General features: G+C 38.2%; 1 protein-coding gene across 7 annotated transcripts in view; it reads right to left on the bottom strand.

Annotated features, from left to right (window-relative positions):
* Window positions 1-2719: 2719 nt before the first annotated feature.
* Window positions 2720-24767, bottom strand: part of LOC310889955 (uncharacterized protein) — a 34180-nt gene continuing 12132 nt past the window's right edge. For 4 of the 7 annotated variants that reach the window (XM_083818252.1, XM_083818253.1, XM_083818254.1 and 1 more), the window contains 4 exons: window positions 8952-9053; window positions 4117-4178; window positions 3397-3687; window positions 2720-2895 (listed from right to left, as the gene is read on the bottom strand). In XM_083818252.1, coding sequence (XP_083674378.1) covers window positions 2876-2895; window positions 3397-3687; window positions 4117-4178; window positions 8952-9053 — 475 coding nt within the window. In that variant the 3' untranslated portion in view covers window positions 2720-2875. Of the gene's footprint in view, window positions 2896-3396; window positions 3688-4116; window positions 4179-8951; window positions 13383-24767 lie in introns of all 7 variants that reach the window. The other 3 variants (XM_083818249.1, XM_083818250.1, XM_083818251.1) reach the window with 1 other exon arrangement.

Raw genomic sequence — 24767 nt, 5'->3', positions numbered from 1 at the left:
ATAGCTTACAGACACAGAATGAAATGTTGTTTCAACATGCTCTGTTCATCTTCCACATTTCCACAGTTTTGAGTCCATTGAAGCTCTGAACCACACCATTCTTCTGCCTGCCTTTGGCATGATGTTGAGTAATCACTCTGCTATCATGTTTCTGTCAGTTGTCCAATTTAGACAGTTCTTGTGCTTCAAAGACTTCAAACCACCTCATTCTTACTTTGTCATCTGCAAGAAGTTGATTTTCATGGAGATGCAGTTCCATCAACCCTCAACAACAGTGACTTCAAGGAAAGAATTAGAATCTATTAGACTTCTTTTGGGGACTGTCTTTAACAGGGTGACTATGAAGCACCTCTCATTCAAGCCTGAACAGAAAGGCCTGATCAGGTTCAAAACCAAAAAGTAATATTTGCTTAACTTCACTCTGAAATACACTTCAGGAACCCATTTAAACTTCTGAGAGAGAACTCTGAAGAGCCTTTACCATTAGATGCCTTGAGTTACAGATTAAATTTAACTGGTAGACATTTCATTTTCTAATACTTGTTAACAGCCATATTATTATTCAGTGGTCAAAAACAATTTTTTTTTCTTTTACCAAAATGTCATTGTGACACTTATTTTATTAAGAACTATTAAAGCTCACCCAATAAGTAGTAAAACAAAGATCTTTTTTGGGTTGTTTTTGTTATTACTATGTCTATCTAAGGTTTCATTTCTTTCAGTGGTATAACCTTCCTGTAGTAGGTCAATGTTGTGATTCCTCTTCAAGAAAGAAAGAAAGAAAAAAAAATGTCCCTATATTGTAGTAATATTTCATAGTTCCTTTACATAAATGTCATGGATATCTACTGCAATTCCGTGTAATAAACATTCCCATCACACAGCAACACAATACCTCTCTTGTGTGTAAATCACAGATATTGCACCACACCGTCTGGAGGTATGCGAGTTTTGAAAGCCTCTCCACTGACTGCATCCAAAGGCTAAGAATAAATTATCTGCCTCTGAGAGATAAGCTGATCAGTTAACTATGTCACTTTGTAGATCTGTGATCAGTATCTGAGTTAATTATTTAACGAAGTCTGCCAGTGACAAGTTTGTCAGCAAAAAGAATGTTTTAATGAGAATTTTACTGGTCATGAAGGGTGCCATATTGACAGTGAAAGTGACTGAATTCAACTAATTATCCACAGCCCAGGTACAGCACAGATAGAAGAGGTACAAGCTTTTTCTCCATGGTACCTACCAAGGTTCATTATAATGCCCATAGGTGGGGACTGTCTATAGAACTGGTCCAGTTTGTCAGCTCTTGATTACCAAAAGTGAGTAACATGTAGGAAGAATCATAAGTAACTAATAGTGAAGAAGACCGCTGGCTACAGAGGCAGAAAACTAGAAGGTAGCAACTTTCTAGGCAGCAGCAGAGTTGTTCCAAATAATCTTTCTCCCATTATGGTTAAAGTGCAATTTCAGAAGTGGACTTTGTAACTCATACTACACAAAACTGATTATGATTAGTGAGAGAAGCAGACTTGTTAGTTATCTCTGGGTTTCAAAGTATCAGGGACTCAAGCATAAGTCAAAGGCACTGCAAAAGAATACTTACAGTACACTGGTTTGAAGTCATCCACTCACCAGAATAAAAAAATGGAAGTGTCTTGATCAAGTATTAACAAGTGGGAGAAAAATAAACATTGAATACAGTAAGAGTTCCTCAAGAGTAATCTACAGAATAGAAAAAATAATGTCCAGCAAGGAAGAAGAGTTGGTAGAGACTGGTGTTTTAATTGACCAGCATTCCATCCCTGCTTCTACAAACACCATAGCTCAGAAAATAATATTTGACTAAAACTGTTTGCGTGAGAATAACAATAGTTTCTAAAGCCATGAGAGAAAGAGGACTGAGAGCTGATCTAGGTTGAAAAATGAAAAACCAAAAGCAAAAAGGAAGAGAAAATTTGTAATAACAAGATATGCAATACTAGTGAGTAATTTTAAGATTTGGGTGTTTTGAAATGGAAATATATATTTATTTATTTACTTAAAAGTCAAATAGATGGCATAGAGAGCTCTGTCAGCACAGATAAGTAGTGGCAGATCATTTAAAGTGACATTAAATAGGTCTTTCTTTGGATAATTCAGTAGAAGGTTTAAAAGCCATCAAAGGTATCAATGTCCAGGTAATTATGCAAATGAGATCTGAGAAAACAGATTTATACTTTTTCTTGTAAGTGAGAAAGTGGAAGCAATGGCAAAAGCAAACAGTCACAAACAAACATATAAAATCTACTTGTGGGGTAAACAAGATAGCATCACTTTATATGGACAAAAATATGAACTGTGTTGATATTTTAGCATCAAATGCAGGCACTGTATTTAGCAGGAAAAAAAAAAATAACAGGAGACAACAGTGCTATGATCATCTGGAGGAAAAAAATACTAAGAACTTTACTGTTCCTTTTAGCTAGCAACTTCTGAATTCTATTTGTTGTCCCCAGAATGTCTGAATATAAACACAATCTAGTTTTCATGAGAGCCAAAATCTGTTCATCTTGATAGTATGCAACAGGGCATTTTAACACTTCAGATCAGAGGAAACCCTATTTATGGCATACACTGAAGAAAGGCAAGCCATTTATTTATTATTTTATTCATTTCTCAAACAATGTGAAATGAATACAAACAAATCATTTAAAATACAAAAGAGATTTTAGCTGCTTCTTCACATTTGGAAGGAAACTTTCAGGAATACGAAATACTTCATACAGATTGAAGAAAAGAACATTCAAAAGCTGTTTTTTTGTTTGTTTGTTTGTTTTTCAGGGCGAGATTTTTATAACTTTAATTCATCAGGCTTTCTTTCTCAGGTTCTCCTTCATCTGTTAGTTCTTAGCCCTGTGAAGCAGAGTACAAACTGAGTATACATTTGTGGACCAAATATATTTTATCAGTGTTATGTGGAATAACCACCCCTTGTCCTTTATGAGAAGTTGCTATTAGAGTTATTATTTCATTGCTTGACTGGTACTTGATAGAGACAAAGACGTACAGTCATAGAAGAATAGGCATGGAGATAGAGGTTTCTAATCAATCTCCAACTATACTTACACCATTCCTGACAGCTTTTCTTCTATCCCCTACTACAGAGCACCTTTAATGTGCTCGTTCACTGCAACTTTGTTTCAAAAGTAGCATTTCATAAAGCCCTATAGACTAGTACAAGAAGTCTGTCAGCACCACCCAGCCGCTCACTCACTCTCCCCAGGTAGGATGAGGGAAAGAAACAGAAAGGTAAAACTCTGAGACCTCATGAGTTGAGATGAAGGCAGATTGCCAGGGAAAGCAAAAAACACATGCAGGTAAAGCAAAACAAGGAATTCATTCACTGCTTCCCACCTGCAGGCAAGTGTTCAGCCACCTCCAGGAAAGCAGGGCTCATCACACATAGTGATTTCTTGGAAAGATAAACACCATCACTCTGAATGTAGCCCACTTCCTTCTTCTTTACTCCAGTTTTATTGCTGAGCATGATGCCGTATGGTATGGGATATCCCTTTGGTCCATCTGGGCCAGCTGTTCTTGTTCTATCCCCTCCCAGCTTCTTGTGTACCTCCAGCTTCCTCACTGGTAGGGCAGCACAAGAAGCTGAAAAGTCCTTGGTTCTGTGTAAACTCTGCTCTGCAACAGCTAAAAACATAGATGTATTAGCACCACTATTTTCATCAAATATTCAAAACACAGTATTGTGCGAGGCCCTACAGAGAAAACTAACTCTAGCCCACCCAAAACCAAAACACACACTGATCTAAGAAAAAGTACCACTAGGGTACAGAAACAATAACCAGTGAGAGCCCTCTTGATAGCGTCATAACATGGAATACAGTCATGCTAGAGCTATTTTGCACACCCTGTAAGCAAACTACTGTAATCTCATGATCATTGTTGTTGCAACTGAGAACAGGAATTTGTAGTAAGAAAGATGCGTGCAAGAATTCATGCAGCTTTTCTGATCTGTATGTCATATCTGAACCAGTGGTAAAGATTGCAGTGGTAAAGATTGGACCAGTGGTAAAGATTGCAAACAAACAACAAAAAACAATGACAAAAACCAAGCACCTAACCCTCTGTTTCCTGGCCATGCATTTTTCCACGGGCTTTTTTTTCTTTCTTTCTCTACCCTGGAAGAGAGACAAAAAATTGAGTAACAATGAAATACATCATCAGAAAAATGTTTTTTCATGCTAGGAAAATGGGTTTCTATTCTTTTAGTGACAATAGAAACATAAAATATTATAATGCTCAAAAGCAAGTATGGACTTTTAACTGTTCTCAGCATTTTTGTTCAAGTCCAAATAGAGATCAAATACACTGGTTGTGTTTCAGGACCTCCAGAAAAATCAGCATGCAATTCTGGAATAAAAAGAAGCAGAAAGAAGTCCCATATTTGTTACCTTTCCCTCTAAATATGTTATTGAATTTGACAAAAACATCAACAGCAACAGAAATAATTTATTATACCATAATTCTTCCTCTTATTGAATCACAGTGCTTAATACAAACATTATTGAAAAAACCAGAATATCCATTAGCTGTGCTTACCACTACCCTCACAGAGTTTTCAGAGCATTCCTCAAACCTGATGTTTTGATCTAAAATTCTCAGCATGTTTGGCAGAATGTTCACAACACAACTGTTTTTAGAATAAGTGTCTCTCTCTATTCCAGTTAATTGAAAACAATTCTCAATCACCCTCCTGTGTTCAAAGTATCTGGATTAAGATATAGTGGTGGTAAAGTATCAGGGTTTTAAAGACATATAAACAACATAGTTGTTTGAACAGTTGACAAATAAATTCAAGCTCCCCAGGATACTCTTGTTTAGGATTTTCCCAATTAGGCATTTTATTTGATCTCTGGGTCTGGGTGAGCCACAATTCTCAAGAATTGAAGAAGAGATTAATGGACCAGATACAATGGCTAATTCATCCCCAGGGTTTTGTTCATTACTTGTCTTTGCTAATTTAATTGCATTATATCCAAAGTCAAATAAATCAAAATGAGAATTAGGCTTAGTACGACTAGTCTTGGAAGAGAGTTGATGTCTTGCCAGATTGTAACAGATCTTTTTTATTTTTTTTTTTAGTATTCTAAATACAAACTTTACAGTAGAGATTTTATTTTTTTCTTAAGGAATGCTGCCAAGAAAGATTTGCAAGAAAATTGTTTATAAGAAAACAATAAGAAACTTGCCATTTTGTATGTCAAACAGATATATTCCATCTAGAAAAAGAAAAGTAGGATCTAGGGGCTAAAAGATCATATATTCAAAAAATGTCTGGGGAGCTGTGACACCAGGAAAATATTTGAGAACAAGCCAATGCAATGTAGGGCACAGATATAGGCAAAAACAGTTGGTTATGTGCCTTTTTTTTTCTTTTTTTTTTTTCCTTTCCTTTAATGACAGCACTTGAATCTGAAATTAAGCACAGCAGGTAGGAAGATACTGCAGGGATTTTAAAAGGTACCACACATCTGTATGCTAACAGGGTTTGGTTTTCATCCATAGAGATGTGGACCCCACAGTGTTTATGGTCACAAATGGGAATTGTACATTTCTTGCAAATACACTGTGTCCTGTTGACCCACTATTTAGAACAGATAACTTCTATCTGTTAATAATATTTTTCTTTTTCTTTTTTTTTTGTTTGTTTTTAAGTGCTTCTTTTATCAAAGAGTATATTTTAGATAATTTATCTTCCAAGATATGGTATTTTTAATTTCTGTGTCTGCGTCTGTCCAGACAGATATGATTTATTTACTTTGGAACAGCTCTTCAGCTGTAGAAATCATCTCTCATAACTCTACCAGGATCAGACGATTTCAATAAAAAAATAAATAAATGTATTGTAATAAGGCAACATTTCTCTACTGACAAGATAAAAAACTGAGCCTTGGCCTGGGTGCCTACCCAGCCACCCTCTCTCTCTCCCTTCTCAGCAGTACAGGAGGAGAAAACAAGATGAAAAATTTATAGGTCAAGATAAGAATAAGAAGATCATGTGCTGTAGTATGGAGTCCTCTATGTGTTGCAGAAGAATCTCTGATCTAGTATCTGGAGCACCTCATCCCCCTCCTCCTTCACTGACCTTGGTGTCTGTGTGTAGGGATGTTTCTCATTTTCTCAAACTTTTCTCACAGCAAGCAATTTTTACCCTTTCTTAACTGTGCCGTCACAGGGAAAACACCAGCATTGTGGATGGGTTCAGACTTATTCAGCACTAGGTCCATTTTCGAGCCAGCTGGAACAGGCTCTGACCGACATGGGGGCAGCCTCCGATCTCTTTTCACAAAAGCCAAAGAGAAAGGTGTGCTATAACTGACTACAAATGAAACGTCCAAAGTGTCCATCCCACAGTAGTCTTCCTGGAATTCTACACGACCTGATGAGACCAGAAAAGCTATGACCATTTTTGGAAGGAAACTGAAAGGCTCAGTTAGTGGGGAGAGCAACTACTGTCCTCTAGCCATCCTGAGCAAACACCTGCAGAGAGATGGCTTTCAGGTTTTCATTTTGGTGGGTAATTTGAAGAGGATTCTGTATGGTAATAATAGCCAGGATGGCTCCACTGCAAACAGTTTGGCTGTACCTCCTTTCCAAAAGAGGCTGTTTATATATTATTTTTAATTGTACATCTGATACATTTTCTGATGTATTTAGTTTGCTCTGTAACTTAGAGAGAGTGTCCTTGGATCATTGTGAATTGTCTCGGGTATAATTTTCTTGCCCTCTGAAGTGAAAATAGCTTGACACATAATAGTCATGCAGTCTCCTTTTGGAATGTAGAAAGATACAAAAAAAAACAACTGAGAACCAATTGAAAGCATAAACACTGAAACTTTTCTCGAATATTTTGTCACCAAGCACTGAGCATATACAAATGTACTATATATAATGTGATAAAAGTCTACTGGCATTTCTGCAGGAAAAGTCTGTATAGTGGCTAAGCTTTGATGAAATATACCAGTCATTTCAAAATCAAGCCAACAATATCTTCTATAGAACTCCACATCATCATTTACACTAATCTTCTTCTTTATATACTTTTAAGGTAAAGACAAAGTTAGCTGTTAACTGTTGCTCTCTAGAATTTTAAGGTTTTTTCTATTTAATATAAACTATTTGAATTGAAAGCAATAAAATATTTCTGTATTTATTTGCACATTTCTGGATCAGATTCAAATATTCAAAACTATAAATTTTAAATACTTGATTTTATCATAGTTGTCTTTAGCAAAACAGGTTTTTACTATTTGAAAACATTTTTGAGGAATGTTGTTGAGTGTAACTTTTACTGAGGGTTGAAAAAGCAATGTTTTCAGTATGATTATTGTCAAGTAAAACAGCAATAATCTCCTTGATAAAAGCCTTAACTTCTTAGGTGATTTCTCAATCAAGCAACAAGATAACATCAGAAGTATTTTTTCTCTCCTTTTTTGTTTGTTTGTTTGTTTGTTTTTTATTTATTTATTTACTTATTTAAAAGCCACATTTTACCACCCCTTATCCATTACAAAATGTCATGGTTATATTTTGGAAAGCTTCCAAAACATATTCAAACATTTCTGTAACTCCTAAAATTAAATAAATAAATAAATAAATCTGTTCCAAAGACATCAAATATAGGACATCAAAACTTTGTATGAGAGGAGCATTTACACATCCAGTTCTCATCATCAAGTTTAAAGTAATTCCCATGAACTGTCCCAAAGAGATAATTTCAAAAACAAAAAATCAAAGAGAGAGAAAAGAAGAAATAATCACAGAATCACAGAATTGTAGGGGTTGGAAGGGACCTCAGGAGATCATCGGGTCCAACCCCCCTGCCAAAGCAGGTTCCCTAAAGCAGGTTGCCCGGGTAGGCATCCAGACGGGCCTTGAATATCTCCAGAGAAGGAGACTCCACAACCTCCCTGGGCAGCCTGTTCTAATGCTCCGTCACCCTCACTGTGAAGAAGAAACACTAATGAAACAGTCCCAAATACACTACAAGCCATCTCTTCCATCAGGGGCTATAAACAAGCTACAGGTTCACGTCCAGTGTTCTGTTGTTTTCAGACACCAGATAGAACAGAGTAGATGGCCATGATTGTTTCTTGCCATGATCATTTATTCCTGGAAATCTTTCTGGTCTCAGAGGATGTGGTTCACTTGGGGCTGTAAATCCCATTGGGAATTATAAATCACTATCATTTAGGTGTCCATTGCATTTGGAAAGGAACAAATGACAGAATACATTTTTCCTCCAATCTTGTTGAAGTGTTTGAAGAGACAGGAGTTAACTGCTGAAGACAGTGGGCCTTTGTAGTGCTCTTCCCATTTGATGAGGTTTCTTCTGTCTTCGCTTTCCAAATGGCCAATAGATATGTACCTAAGGCTTTGCCAGTAGTATTAAGTGGATTTTTCTTCCGCTAATTTAGGGATGGTCATATAAAAGGCTGGTCAACCTTGAAAGTTGACAGCTGGCCACTGTTTCAGATAATCCTCCACAGCTATCTCCCACCTATTTTGCCACTTCCACCTCCTTTTCTAAGTTATTCTGTCAGACTGCTGCTCATGAGAAAGGGCAAGTCCTAAACCCGACTTTACTCCCCAGCCCCTTCTTGTACACTCTAACAAGCTGTTACGTTGGCTTCAATGCTGTAAGTAAATCCTGCAACACCCCAACACTTTCTTCCTTGTGAGTTCCGATGTCTCGGTTAGATCAAAGAAAGTTGAGAACACACATGTTTCACAGCCTCATTTTGTGAACATAAACAGCATTAGTGATTTAAAAAAGAAGAAGAATTAAAAAAAAAAAAAAGAAGAATTAAAAAAAAAAGTGCTTTGCTGAAACAGAGAGCACAATTAAGGCCATTGGCTCTTTATCACAGGTATGACAAGTCAGTGCTTACCATATTGAATGATATTGTAAACCTGTATTCCAGAAAGCTTTTAAACTTCTCAGTAGATCCATCTCCCATAATGTGCAGCTTTGCAGGTCTCCAGTGATGTTACTGGAATAGCAGATCAAAACCAGCATCTTAGATATACAACCCAGAGTCCATCTCAAGAGGTTTTATGGAAGATGAAATAAAAACTTAATAGTCCTATAAACAAATAAGTAATATTTGGAGAAAAACTTTTAAGAGTGCAGAATAAGAAACTTATTCCTGTATTTTGTATGGATAGCAATGTGATCCCACATATAGAGTGGATTCAAATATATTTATAAAAATACTTTACAAGCCACATAATTAATATGATAATCACATATTTCAGAGCTGTTTATGACGATGTTTCCTTATTGTTTTCTTTTGCAGAGTTAAGGGGGAAGAAAATGAAACTGTACTTCAACACAAAAAGACATAGGGTTCAACATAATATATCACAAGTTAGACTTGTGTTGTAGCACAATTTATAATGTCTTCTGAAGTCCTGAGATGCTATATTTAAACCATAGTGCTCCTTACCGGCTTCTGTCAGCACAGCTTAAGTTTTTGTTTACAGCTTTGACTCCTCATACCACTGCACTGTAGCTCACATATTTCTCTGTGTGTTTAACTAGATGGAAGGAACTACTCCAACAAAGATAAGTGTCAGAGTTATTGGAAGGAAATCTGGCATTTACACCAGAACTTTGGAAATACTCAGGAGTTGGGGGATGCAACTGTACTTTACATACAGTTTTCCAGAAAGAACAGCATACTCAGGATGAATTCATGACATGGATGATGTCCGCAATACATTTCCAGATTTCACTGTGGCCTGTCTCCTCACCTCCGAAAACTTGGCTGTGGGTCTTGAAGTAAGAACACAAGCAGAGCAGAGCTTTGAAAATCTAGTCTTCTACTGTTTTACATTCTTTTTTCAAAGTCATGAGAGAGACAGTAAAAGCTTCAATGCCACAAATCATATAAGTATCCGATTTATCTTAAGCACCGGTTTTAAATAATCCACTTCTTATCTTGTTTGTCAACAGTGTGTTTGATGCCAAAAAAGATTTACATGAAGTGTAAACATTATCAGATACCTACTGTTCCTCTGTAGTACCTCAGGGGGGATTCAAAACTGGCCAGCTTAGATCTCTGTACTTCAAAGAATTTCCCCTGAAACCTTGTTTACAGCGTAAGCGGAAAAACAAGGTCCCATTCCCCTTTTGTACTACCATTAACCACATTAAAGCACAACACTCCACTAAATAATTCCTCCACAGCATACACACAGACTTCACCACCATCTAAAATGGGTCAATTGCTTTCATTTTAGCATGCTAATTTACCACTACAGAAGCCTGATACTGGGAGAGACAAGAATGTTTTACAATAATTTCTGCCCCATCCCCTACTGCTCACCTGTTTTTTCACAGCTTCCCAGAGCTTTATCCTAAGATACAGTGACCCCTATATTGCATTTAAAATTACATTAAAATAGAAATTTGAAAACCTTCCTCTCTTGTCCTTATGCCTTGAATATATGAGAGATTTATAGCTGTTGATATGATATTTTATTGACCAAGTATTTCTTCTGAGTTGTGCTTTCTTTGTTTAATTGTACTGAAGCCTATGACTGAATTAAAAATAAGTGGTAGAAAATTATAAAAGAAAAAAAAAGAGAGAAAACTTCCTAGTTAGAATAATGACTTTTTTATATTATAGACAAAATCCAAAAAATTTTACATGGGCACACTGGAGCAAATAGAATAGTCTGAGAGTTATCCTACAATGTATCTTCTTCTGTGTGAGGACTTCTTTTCTCATTTAGTCTGAATCAAACGATCACATGATCTTTATAAAATATCATCCACAAGTAATTACATTGCAGTCACATGTAAAAACAAGTCAACCTAATGTGCTCCAAAAGTTTTAAAGATAAAATGAGATGTGTGTCTATAGATACATATATGAGGAGTTGTATTGGGTGTGCAAACTCTCTAAAATCCAGTTAAAATTGTAGCAGTTTTTCTGCAGGTTGACTTTGACTGGCTGCAGAACCCCACCCATTCTCTCTCTCTCTCACTCCTCCTTAAGGAAAGGAGGAGAAAAAAAAGATGGACAGCATCATAGAATCAAGGAATCATAGACTATATGAGCTGTAAGGGACCCACAATGATCATCAAGTCCAACTCCTTGGTCCACAAAAGACCACCTAAAATCAGATCATGTGTCAGAACTTTCTTCAAATGCTTCTTGAACTCTGGCAGACTTGATGCCATGACCACTTCCATAGGGAGCCTGTTCCAGCACCCAACCACCCTCTCAATAAAGAACCTTTTCTTGATATCTAGCCTGAACCTCCCCTGTCACAGCTTCAATCTGTTCTTTCAGGTCCTATTGCTGGTCACCAGAGAGAAGAGATCCAAGCCTGCCCCTCTGCTCCCCCTCGTGAGGAAGCTGTAGACTGCAGTGAGGTCTCCCCTCAGTCTCCTCTTCCCCAGGCTGAACAATCCAAGTGACATGAGCCATCCCTCATATGTCTTCCCCCTCTAGACCCTTTACCATCTTTGTAGCCCTCCTTTGGACACTCTCTAACAGTTTTGTCTTTCTTCTACTGTGGCGACCAAAACTGCACACGGTACTCAAGGTGAGGCTGCACCAGCAGAGAGTAGAGCAGGAGAATCACTTCCCTTTACTGGCTAGCAATGCTTTACTTGATACATCCCAAGGACATGGGTGGCCCTCATGGCTGCCAAGGCACACTGCTGGCTATTGTTCAGCTTACTATCAATCAAAACCCCCCAGGTGCCTTTCTGTGGGGCTGATCTCCAGCCTTTCATACCCCAGTGCAGTTCCCATGTGCAGAATCCAGCAGATCATGATATGAGACTTGGTAGGTGAGCATTTTAATAAGAAAATCAAAAGGCATACATGGCAGCAAAGCAAAAAGGGGAAATTTATTCACTACCTACCATTGGCAGGCAGATATCCAGCCACTTCCTGGAAATCATAGAATCATTCATTAAGGTTGGAAAAGACCTTCAATATCATTTGGTCCAACCAGCCCCTTACCACTAGTATTATACGCTAAACCATGTTTTTCCTTAAATACCCCCAGGGATGGTGACTCCACCACTTCCCTGGGAAACCCATTCCAATTCCTGACTACTCTTTCTGAGAAGAAATGTCTCTTAATTTCTAATTTAAACCTCACCTGGCGCAACTTCAGGCCATTCCCTCTAGTCCTATCACTAGTTTTCTGTGAGAAGAGGCTGACCCCCAGCTCCTCACACCTTCCTTTCAGATAGTTCTAGTTCTAGTTCTAGCAATAACGTCTCCCCTGTGCCTCCTCTTCTCCGGACTAAACAACCCCAGTTCCCTCAGCCGCTCTTCACAGGACTTGTGCTCCAGGCCCTTCATCAGCTTCATAGCCCTTCTCTGGACATACTCCAGGGCCTCGATGTCTTTGTAGTGAGGGGCCCAAAACTGAACACAGTACTCGAGGTGTGGCCTCACCAGAGCAAAGTACAGGGGGACGATCACCGCCCTGGTCCTGCTGGCTACACTATTCTGATACAAGCCAGGATGCCATTGGCCTTCTTGGCCACTTGGGCACACTGCCGGCTCATGTTCAGGTGAGCATCAACCAACACCCCCAGATCCTTTTCCTCTGCACAGCTTTCCAGCCACTCTGCCCCAAGCCTGTAGCGCTGCATGGGGTTGTTTTGGCCATGTTCCGATACCTGAAGATGTTGAGTTTGTGTTGAGCTTTAGCCTTCCTGATTTTTTCTCTGCATATGCTGGCATCTTCTTTGTACTCTCCCCGAGTTGCCTGTCTCTTTTTCCACCAGACATAAACTCTCTTTTTCTCACAGAGACTAAGCAAAATTTCCCTGTCCTGCCATGCCAGTCTTCTTCCCCGCCGGCTCATCTTACAGCACACAGGGACAGCCTGCTCCTGAGCCTTTAAGACTTCCTTCTTAAGGATCACCCAGCCTTTCTAGACCCCTCTGCCCTTCAGGACTGGCTCCCTGCCAGTGTCCTGAAGAGTTCAAAGTCTGCCCTCTGGATGTCCAAGGTAGCTGTTTTACTGATCCCCCCACTGACTTCACCAAGAATAGAGAACTCTACCATTTTGAGGTCACTATGCCCAAAGCAACTACCAAACACCACGTCTCTCACCAGTCCTTCCCTTTTCGTGAACAGCAGGTCTAGTGGGGCACCCCCTCTGGTAGGCTCACTAATCAGCTGAGTCGGAACCTCCTAGACTGCTTCCTCAGGGCTTTATTGTATTTCCAGCATGTGTCCGGGAAGTTAAAGTCCCCCATGAGAACAAGCACTGGTGACTGTGCGACTTCTGTCAGCTGCTTGTAGAACACCTCATCTGTGTCTTCATCTTGGTTTGGTGGTCTACAATCAGGGAAGCAGAGACTCAGTATGCATCAGCAATACCCAAAACATTGGTGTATTATCAACACTGTTCTAACCTCAAATGCAAATCACAGAGACACATTCCATCTCAGCCAGACCCAGTAAACTGTTGAACAGTATCATATATTAAGTTTCCTATTAACAATGATTTGGAGACTGATCCTCCTCATCTACTTATAACAATCCAGAATTATTCAACTGACATAAATGAGGTTATACCTCACTGTATGCTACTAAGGTAAGTTACGAGACCATAAAGTAACTCACACAGACAGTTTTATAGAAGCCTGATACTACCTAGCAAACATCTGTAAACACAGGAGACAAGCTTAAAAAGTCTGTTTTTTGTTTAGTTTTATTCACAACATTATAAAGCAGAAACTCAGGTCAAAAAGGAGATCTCAACAGCATTCACAAATTTCCCTCGCTGTTTCCATTCTTGCACAGCTATTTTTCCAGATGTAAATGTAAATGTAATTTTAATAGCCCCTTTGTTTTCATAGTGTTCAAAGTCTTTGTAAAATGTATTTAACTTTAAAGGAACCATAAACTTTGAAGAACTCAATAAATTAAATTATTTATTTATATAAATTGATCCAACTTTACAAGTAATTTCAAATGAGGTACAAAGAAAAATATCTGTTGAATTTGTTTGGTTTTCTCATATTGTTACAAGCTCAAAATATAATGACCCTCTCTTAAAGAACATATATGAAAAACTCTGTTTTTAAAGATGAAATCTGGGCAAATCTCTATTTTTTTTTTTCAGTTTGAACTGCGGTATTATTTAAAAGTTAGTTTCTACTCTTGTAGATTAAAAGGGAACTAAAATGTGAATCAATTTTATTTTTATTTTTTTGTGTGGCTTGGTTTGGTTTATTTTGTTTGTTTTGTTTCAAGCAACATTAAACATAGCGTAGGTATATGACATCATTCGTGTATGGCAGTTAACAAAACTTGAATGTTTCCCTCTGTCTTTTCTGTGGATTTTTAAAAATACAAGTTCTTATGCAGGTCACCGTAAATAGATAGATAGATAGATAGATAGATAGATAGATAGATAGATAGATAATCTAATAAATTTCATGACACTCTTCTACAGGAAATGACTGAAGGATATCTCCTTGTGTCCCTGTGTCAATTTCTTGGTTTATGCATTCATATAGATCTAATCTAATCTAATCTAAACTAATCTAATCTACTACTTGTAGTCAGTAAATTTATCTGTTCAATTCTTCTAGGAGATTCTAATTTTAAAATGACATTTTAAACCATCACAAAGAGAAAATATCTTTCAAGTATATTATATTTCATCATCTCTGAACTGCAAGCCTTTACATTTAAAATAATGGTGTTTTTTTTCCAGACATCTTCTGGTAATAATATCCAAATTTTTAGACAAAACCATGGAAGTTCTACTGCAGCAATTTCTTAAACACTTAATTCTCCACCTTAATTCTTGTCAGTTGTGTTCTTTTGTTTTTGTTTTTGTTGTTGTTGCTGCTGTTTTTGTTTTGCTTTTTTTTCTGATGGGGGTGGTTTTTTGTTTGGTGGGTTGGTTGGTTGTGTGTGTGTTTAATAGAACTTTGATTTCCATTCAAGATGCGTGTTTCATAATCTGCAGTTACATACTAATCAAACTATAAATATGAATAATAGTTTATTATATCTGTGGTTTAAGTCACAAGGTTTCACTCAGATTAATTAATGTGAAGACAGCATGCTGTTCTTGTCAGAGAAGAAGAAAATCCTTTCTGGAGAACAGAGAATTATTTAGTCTTGGTGATTTGGGGGTCATGCCATGTTTCACTCTTGGTGATTTGGGGGTAAAGCCATGTTTTACATTTGGTGATATTAATTGAATGTCACATGCCACAGCTTGGGATCTGTTGTCCCACAGCATCCAAATTAATGATAGTGAAAGACATATTGCACTTGGGATATTTGCACTTACAAATTTGTAATTGAAGTTCACACGGATGAGGTAAGGAAACAAGGGTTAACATCTTGACCTCATCCATTTATCTGTGCTCTCAAATCAGAGATGGTCTTTTCACCCACTTCACAGCTACAAGCCGCCACTAATATTTGATGAAGCAATGACACTTTACCAATTTCAGTATCACCTGGTAACTGCCTCCTGTTGACAATAGTACTGTGTTTTAATGAACAAATAAATAGCTTATCTACCATTCTTGGAAAGAAACCCCAGCTACTGAGGCAGAGCACTAGCTCTCCCAGTGTTACTTGGACTAATTGACTCCTTGGATGAAGTTAAATCACACTATCCCCATTGGGATGTATGTTTGCCAGTAATCAATAGCTCAACAAGATCCACATGGCAGGTAATTAAGTGGAAAGTAATTAATACCCATCAAATGTTTTATTAACTGCCATTCCTTCACTCAAAAGTCCCAGTGTACTGTAAATAAGGCTGTGAGGAAAGAACTAAATGTAATTTGTGTTTTCTGACACGAAACTGTGTGTTATTTCTAAATTCTTCACTGGCCTATATGCCATTTCAATATAGCATCTCATACACAAAGATTTTTTGTTCTTCTACCCCAGGACAGTTTCTCAGATAGCACAGTTCTGCAGATTTGACTGTAGCCTTAAAAATATACAAAAAAAAAAAAAAAAAAAAGGTGTTTCAGTGCAAAAATAAAGGAATTAGATTTGTTGTCATGAACACTGGCAGTATTCCTCTTATCAGCAATGTTTTACAACAATACAAGTGAGGCAAAACTTGCAAGGAAATATAAGTCCATAAATAAAAATAGTTAAGCTTTTTTGAGAATAAAGTTACAATCAGTTATTCCTAAACATATCAGCTGACCAAAGAAACAAAATATTCTTTACGCCAGTAAACTTTACTATATGGTATTTCTTTTCTGAGACTTGAACACACTACTATGGTAGTTTAACCTGGCAGAAAGCTCAGTACTACTCAGCTGCTCACTCACTGTCCCCAGGTGGGATGGGGAAGACAATCAGAAAGATGAAAGTGTGAGAGCTCATGGGTTGAGGTGAGGACAGTTCACGAGGATATGCAAAAGCCTCACACACAAGCTAAGCCTGACAAGGACTCCATTCAGTACTTTCCATCAGTAGGCAGGTGTTCAGCCACTTTCAAGAAAACAGGGCTCATAACACTTAATGCTTTCTTGGGAAGACATACAATCAATTCAAACATCTCCCTTCCTCCTTCTTTACATCAACTTTTATTGCTGAGCATGATGCCATATGGTATGGGATATTCCTTTGGTCAGCCTAGGCCAGCTGTCCTGGTTCTGTCCCCTCCCAGCTTCTTGTGCTACCCCAGCCTCCTTGCTGGTGGGGCAGCACAAGAAACTGAAAAGTCCTTGGTTCTGTGTAAGCTCTGGTCTGAAACAACTAAATTAAAACATCTGTGTGATACCAACATTATTCTCATCCTAAATCCAAAACACAACATTGTATGAACATCTACAAATAAAATTAACTTCGAGAAGATGGTTCTCGAACTTATTGAGGCTCACCTGGGGGACAAAGCAGTCATTGGTCCCAGCCAGCATGGGTTTGTGAAGGGCAGGTCCTGCCTAACTAACCTGATTTCCTTTTATGATAAGATCACCCGTATGATGGACCAAGGGAAACCAGCTGATGTGATTTTTTTGGACTTCAGCAAGGCTTTTGACACGGTTTCCCATAGGATCCTACTGGACAAAATGTCCACCATACAGCTAAATAAAAACATCATACGATGGGTGAGCAATTGGCTAACGGGCAGGGCCCAAAGGGTTATGGTAAATGGGGCTGCGTCAGGCTGGCGGGCGGTCACCAGTGGGGTCCCTCAAGGCTCCATTTTAGGGCCGGTACTTTTCAATATTTTTATAAACGATCTGGATGTAGGAATAGAAGGTATTTTGAGCAAGTTTGCTGATGACACCAAACTTGGAGGAGTAGTGGACTCGAATGAGGGTGGAAAGGCCTTGCAGAGAGATCTGGACAGATTGGAGAGCTGGGCGATCACCAACCGCATGAAGTTCAATAAGAGCAAGTGCCGGGTCCTGCACCTGGGATGGGGAAACCCTGGCTGCACATACAGACTGGGCGATGAGACACTAGAGAGCAGCCTAGAAGAGAGGGATCTGGGGGTCGTGGTAGACAGCAAGTTGAATATGAGCCAGCAGTGTGCCCTGGCGGCCAGGAGGGCCAACCATGTCCTGGGGTGCATCAAGCACGGCATCGCTAGTAGGTCAAGGGAGGTGATTGTCCCGCTCTACTCTGCGCTGGTGCGGCCTCACCTCGAGTACTGTGTGCAGTTCTGGGCACCACAGTATAAAAAGGACATGAAACTGTTGGAGAGTGTACAGAGGAGGGCTACGAAGATGGTGAAAGGCCTGGAGGGGAAGACGTACGAGGAACGGCTGAGGTCACTGGGTCTGTTCAGCCTGGAGAAGAGGAGGCTGAGGGGAGACCTCATCACAGTCTACAACTTCCTCGTAAGGGGGTGTCGAGAGGCAGGAGACCTTTTCTCCATTAACACCAGTGACAGGACCCGCGGGAACGGGGTTAAGCTGAGGCAGGGGAAATTTAGGCTCGACATCAGGAGGGGGTTCTTCACAGAGAGGGTGGTTGCACACTGGAACAGGCTCCCCAGGGAAGTGGTCACTGCACCGAGCCTGTCTGAATTTAAGAAGAGATTGGACTGTGCACTTAGTCACATGGTCTGAACTTTTGGGTAGACCTGTGCGGTATCAAGAGTTGGACTTGATGATCCTTAAGGGTCCCTTCCAACTCAGGATATTCTATGATCTTCAGAGGTCCCTTCCAACCTCGGCCATTCTGTGATTCTGTGATTATGTTTTAGAAAAGTTTCTAAGTGAATTCTCACATTGTGCAACAGTTTGCAAAACTGGAATTAGCCCATGGAAGGGAAAGTTTTCTTTCATCATGAGGCACCTCCCTTTATTCGCCTTTATCAGCTTTTCTGGGTTCTTCAAACAGCTGCAGAAGCTAGAGCCACCAGCCATTCTATATGTTGTTCTGTCCTGGTTTTGGCTAGGATAGAGTTAATTTTCCTCCTAGTAGCTGGTAGAGTGATGTGTTTTGGATTTAGGATGAGAATAATGTTGGTATCACACAGATGTTTTAATTGTTGCAGAGCAGTGCTTACACCAAGCCAAGGACTTTTCAGCTTCTCGCTCTGTCCTGCCAGTGGGCAGGCTGGGGGTGCAGCAGGAGCTGGGAGGGGACAGACCCAGGGCAGCTGACCCAAACTGGCCAAAGGGGTATTCCATACCTTCTGACGTCATGCTAAACAATATATAGGGGTGGCTGGCCGGGATGGGGGGACCAGCTTCTCAGGGATAGGCTGGGCATCGGTCAATGGGTGGTGAGCAATTGCATTATGCATCGTTTGTACACATTATTATTAGTAGTACTATTATAATTTTTATTATTATTTTCCTTTCTTTTCCATCCTAATAAACTGTGTCTGTCTCAACCCACAAGCTTTCTTTTAAACTTTTTTTCCCCCTCGATTCTCTCCCCCATCCCATGGGGGAAGAGGAGGAGGGTGAGGAACAGCTGTGTGGTGATTAGCTTCCAGACAGGTTAAACCACTACATGTTCTTCTGATCTTTTTCAGAACATTTATCTGAATGTTATTCTTGGTGCAGAAAATGGCCTGTCACAAATTATCAGTAAGTGGTCTCATCTACTGGTATACTTGATATTTGGCATTTCTGGTGACTTAACAAGATCAATTCTTCTGTGTTTTTTTTTTAGTAGTGAATCCCCTACCAAATACATCTTCTAAGATTCACTCCTGAAATCATGCTGCCTATTCAGTTCAGAATGCAGCCCTGACTCAAGAGTTGTGATGGAAGCATGTTTCCTCCCTCAAAATACTTCCCAAAGTGTAAATGCTTGGAAACATATATAAGAAAACACATTGTTGAGCATGCTGGTGGATATTGCCATTGCTTTTTATCAAGGCACAAAGGACAAGAATTCCTCCTGGACAGTGCTTCCTATTTCTTATGAAAGTTAATAAGGTCAGGAAGTTATATCTTCCTTGGCCTTGGTCAGGTGTGCTGCTGAAGTTTATTCTTCTGCATATAAGTATTTTTCCACATTTTCCTCTGCCTTTCCTAAAATTTCTTTTCACCTTTCCCATCACCTTAAGATACTAAGAGATGTCTCTTTTTCTCCTCCTGCTTTGGGAAAATAGATACTTTTTATCAGTTACATTAGGACATGGCAGATTTCTCTCCAGACAAACCAGCTTTCTGTGGTGGGAGGCAGCTTCCAGACTGGGTAGACCTTAGTGTCTGGAGAGAAAGTTACCTCTGTATAATAATACTTTACCTGTAGCCTGGCCTGCTGACCCCTCAGTAATGCAGTAAAAAAGGGTAAAAATATCAAATGAAGGCAAGGAACAGCTTGTGGCTTTAGTGATAAATAGATTTATCTACTCTACAAGTAGAATCCTTAAATGAAAACAGAAAGACTCCCAAGTTGCCTGATGATTTATTACAGATTGAATGATCTGCTTGTCCCAAAACCACTATTTTGGCACTAGTTTATTCTGGATAAACTCATTATTTGCCAAAAGGAAGCTTACACAAACTTTTTCTGTGTTCTCATGATTGATATGAAGAAGACAGGCACCAAATTAGCAGACAGTTTTTGATATGCTTGCTGTTGTGATACCTCCTAAGATTATTTTCCAGATGTTCTAACATATCTAAATAAAGTTGCATTTTGTGTTACTGTGCAAGCAAAACTTCCCATCAGAATCTGTGGGACTAAGAATAGAGGCCAAGTGAGAGGAATAGTGGTTTCTAATATAACAAGATTTCAAAACTATGAAAAATAATCATGGCAGAAAATAATAGTAGAAATTCACCTTATTTTTTCTACTATAAAATGTAATACATAAGATAGGTGAAACACGCTATGTATAGTTATATATCTGTACCTATTTTAATCCTGTCTTGATGTGTATTATATTCCTGTGTCATGAATGTCCTAGTACAGTCAAATATACACAGCAGGATTAGGGGGATTTATAGATTATTTCACTACTCTGAACATTTCAGTTTTCTTATAATCTCTGGATCTTGCTATAACTAGTACAATGCATTCAGCTGGACAAAAAATCTGCTCTGATACATACACACAGAGTTCCCATTTATTTCTGTGCTGCTGACTTCAATGCTCCCGTTGAATGTATGTATTGGAGGGCAAAAGATAGCTATTTATAGTGTAACCTTCCTAGACAAAATGAGCAGGCTGTGTGTCCTTTATCCTCTTATCTACAGTATCCCTAGCACTTTCTGAAATGTCTTTTATAATTTAATCTAATTCATTACAAATGAGCTACATCAGCAGATATTCTTTAACGAATAAGTGCAACAAAAGAAAAATGGAAAATAATCTACCAGTTGGTTAGTTTTGAAATACATTGAAAATGACAAGCTTTTCCTTTCTTGTTTCTAAGTAAAGTATCTGCAAGTAGTGTTAATTTCTAAAAATAATAATTTATTATCTACCAGAGATCTCATGGAATTTCTCTTTTAGTTCAGAAAACTTATAAGTGTTTGACAAAAAGCTCAGTTTTCTCAATTTTTTAAAACAGAGAAATGGGAAAAAAAAAAAAAAAAAGGCAACTTTATTCTTGTATATTCTTTTATTTTTAGAGAGCAATGTAGTCATGCAGTCTGCTGCCTTATAATGTCTTTCCATTGTATTTGGATATTTGAAAAATTACAGAAAATCTAGAATATTAATTTACTTTTAAAAATGAAAAAAAAAAAAAAGAGAGAGAGAGAAAGGAACGATTCATCTTTTTTTCTGAAGAAAAAAGAAGAAAGAAGACAACAATACTTTTAAAACCTTGAGAGATTCATGCAATATGGTCTGAGTTTCAACATGAAAAATAAAATCCTTCCTTTACTAGTGTGTGAAACTGTTTTGTTCCCCACATTGTTTTCTAGCCAAGAGGATCCTATGCCTTACATTTCAAAATTAGAAAGGATTCACCAGCAAAATTGCTGGTATCTTTTTAGCTGTCTTGGTTTTTCAGACGAAGCATGAGTTTGAACTAGGCTCAGATGCTCTCTTTTCACACTTGAGGAAATTGGAACAAACAAGTTCAGCTTCAGTGCAGGAGTGCAGGGGTGCAGAAAAAAGTAAATATAGATAACCTCAAAACAAGACCAAAATCCAGCTTAGCTTAACTGAATTTTTCAGCCTGACACAGATTTCTTTTCTTAGCCAAATAATACCTTCCCTATCTTCCCTGTAACTGTTCTACTGATAATGTTTTAGTCTGCAATTCTGTCACCTTATGGAAATAAAAAAGGTTCTGGTTAAGGATTTAGACATAAACTTTGAAAATACTATTTTGAATAGTTCTGAGAAATGGCACCATCAAAAACAACATAAAACACCTTTATCTGATTTCAAGGTCAAATATTTTGCTGGATTGGGTAACTTGACAAATGAAACTCTGGACTGTAGTGCTAGGACTCTCCTTAGCAGAGCCGTGCTTAAACAAAAGAGTAGAGCCATGTTTATACAGCCCTGCAGAGACTACATATTTGGGTGTGCTTTGTGTATCTGCACAGTAAATGAAGGATTATTGCCAAGTGGAATTGCCAAGAAAATCATAATCATGCCTTTAATATGACAGACAGTCAGTGGGTAGATGTAAGGAAGGTACACAGGAAACCGAAGAAATGTAAAATACACTAAAACAAAACAAAACACAAAAACAAAGCAAAATACAAGTACAGGAGTAGCACTACTCAGAAACACGAACAATGTGAAATAGGATTCTTTCTAATAGGCTGCAGTCATGGTCAATGTGTTCATTTCAAATATGTCTGAGTCCTGCATAAATCCTGTAGTGCATGTAAGACATCAATTATTTAAGGTCTGACCCATCTACCAAATTCTTACCAAGGTCAAAATCACTTCTATGCAGACAGCCTAATACCTTGTGTTCTCAGAACTATGTTGACAATAACAGCTATTCTCGTCACTTAAAACGGCAGTTGTGCTGCCACTGCTGAAGCACAGACTCTTCAAAATACCCTTATAATCTTTTGTATTGCAGCAAAAATATCTTCATTTAACTTGCCTTAGGATTCCAAACAAGTATGTTTACATGACAAATGTATATTTTCCAACAAATTAAACAGAAATTTATGTAAAAAGAATTTTAAATCCAGAAACGTTCATTTGAAAACTTAATAAATAAATAAAAATAAAAATGGTATAAATAAGATAAATGATATACATATAACACATTACAGAAAATGTTATGTTATGTTATGTTTTATGTTATGTTATGTTATGTTTTATGTTATGTTATGTTATGTTATCTTATGTTATGTATCACACCTTCACTGAATTAAAAAAAAAAAAAAAAGACATAAAAATATTTCTGGCCAGTGACAAGGTTAACATCTTTGTGTTACTAAAGTTTAACATACTAAAGTAAATATTCTTTGGTAGAAGCCTGGCACTTCAAATAATTTAAATGAAAATTATTAGTTGAAAAATGTGTACTTGAAGTCTCTCTCCTTTTTGGCTTTAAACATAAAAGAAAGTGTTCTGTATAAATGACCTGTACTTTCACAGTGAACATGTTTTGTTTTGATTGTTTGTGTTTCCACAGCTATATTTCCAAGTAAGAAAAATCCAGCCTGAAGCAACCCACTCACAAGAAAGTTATTCAAGTTTTAAATTGTTTCATTTAATATAAAAGCCCTGTGAGGGGGTCATCTGTTGACAAATAAGTAAATCAAATGGGTTGGATCTGCATTCAAATTTGCTTTTAGCGGTATGAAACAAGCAACTTAACAAATGAATAGGAAATTCAGTCTCAGGTAGTGTGGAAGTAAAAGTGAATACACAGGTTTCAGGTAAACGTTACTATGCATGTGAAACTGGATAGTAGGAATTCATACCATCTTAAGCAAGATTAAACAGTCCTCTATATGTTGTACTTTTTCACACTTTAAGAGAGAAAAAAAAAACATTTTCTCTCTGCAGTGAAAACAGAAAATATTGAAATATTCAGTGGATTTACAAATAAAATAAAACATGTAAATATCCTTTTTGAAAAAAAAAAAAAAAAGGAGAAAGAAAAAAAAGACAACAAAATAAGCAAGGTCAGTTTAGTAGTAAATATCAGGTTTAGTTTCAAACACATTGAAAACGAAGGGGGTTCGGCTAAAAGAGAGGTATCACCTCTTCAAACATTAAAACAGAATGTGTCTCAGAGTGCAGATGTAGCATCATTACCAACATCTCAGTGTGTAAAACTGCTACTTTGTGTCTGCATTTGTCCTTTCAGTCAACAATAATCGCTAATAGAATCAAAGTCTCACCAGTGAAACGTAATCCCCAACTGACAGATATCTGGTATTTTTAAACATCGTCCTTTACAAAGTCTTAGCCAAAAATGACAATTGTAAGTGTCCTGGCTTCAGTTAGGACAGAGTTAATTTTCCTCCTAGTAGCAGGTAGGGTGCTATGTTTTGGATTAGGTTGAGAAAAGAGCTGATAACATGCTGATGTTTTAATTGTTGCAGAGCAGTGCTTACACCAAGCCAAGGACTTCTCAGCTTCTCGCTCTGTCCTGCCAGCGAGCAGACTAGGGGTGCAGCAGGAGCTGGGAGGGGACAGACCCAGGACAGCTGACCCAAACTGGCCAAAGGGGTATTCCATACCATCTGGCGTCATGCTAAACAATATATAGGGGTGGCTAGCCGGGGTGGGGGGGCCGGCTGCTCAGGGATAGGCCGGGCATCGGTCAGCGGGTGGTGAGCAATTGCATTGTGCATCAGTTGTTTCGTACACATTATTATTAGTAATACTATTATTATTATTATTATTATTTTCCTGTCTTAATAAACTGTCTTTATCTCAACTCACAGGCTTCACTTTCCCATTTCTCTCCCCCATCCCAGAGAGGGAGGGGCGAGGGTGAGGGAACGGCTGTGTGGTGTTTAGTTGCCGGCCAGGTTAAATCACAACAGTAAGCTAACAAGATATACATTTAAAAGATGACAAATGATTGGGTTTAAAATCTGCAGGATAACTGAAACCATTGTTTCAAGTGGTAGCAAAAGTAGAGCATACAAGTCAACGAAAAGGATTCTTCCTAAATATTTTGCAACTGGGAGATCATGTTGGGAGAGCTATATCAAGTTTGGGACTCCCCAGTTTAAGAATGGTACAGACATACTGGAATGAGAATAGCAGAAGCCACTAAGATGCAAAGAGGGAATGAGTTTATTCAACATCAGGAAAATGTAGTCTGAGATGATAACCTACTGCTGTCTGTAGATACTTAAGAGGGCA

This window comes from Anser anser (assembly GCF_964211835.1).
Source record: "Anser anser genome assembly, chromosome: Z".
Lineage (NCBI taxonomy): Eukaryota > Metazoa > Chordata > Aves > Anseriformes > Anatidae > Anser > Anser anser.
The sequence above is the reverse complement of the archived record's forward strand: the minus strand, read 5'-3'. Positions and strand labels throughout refer to the sequence as shown.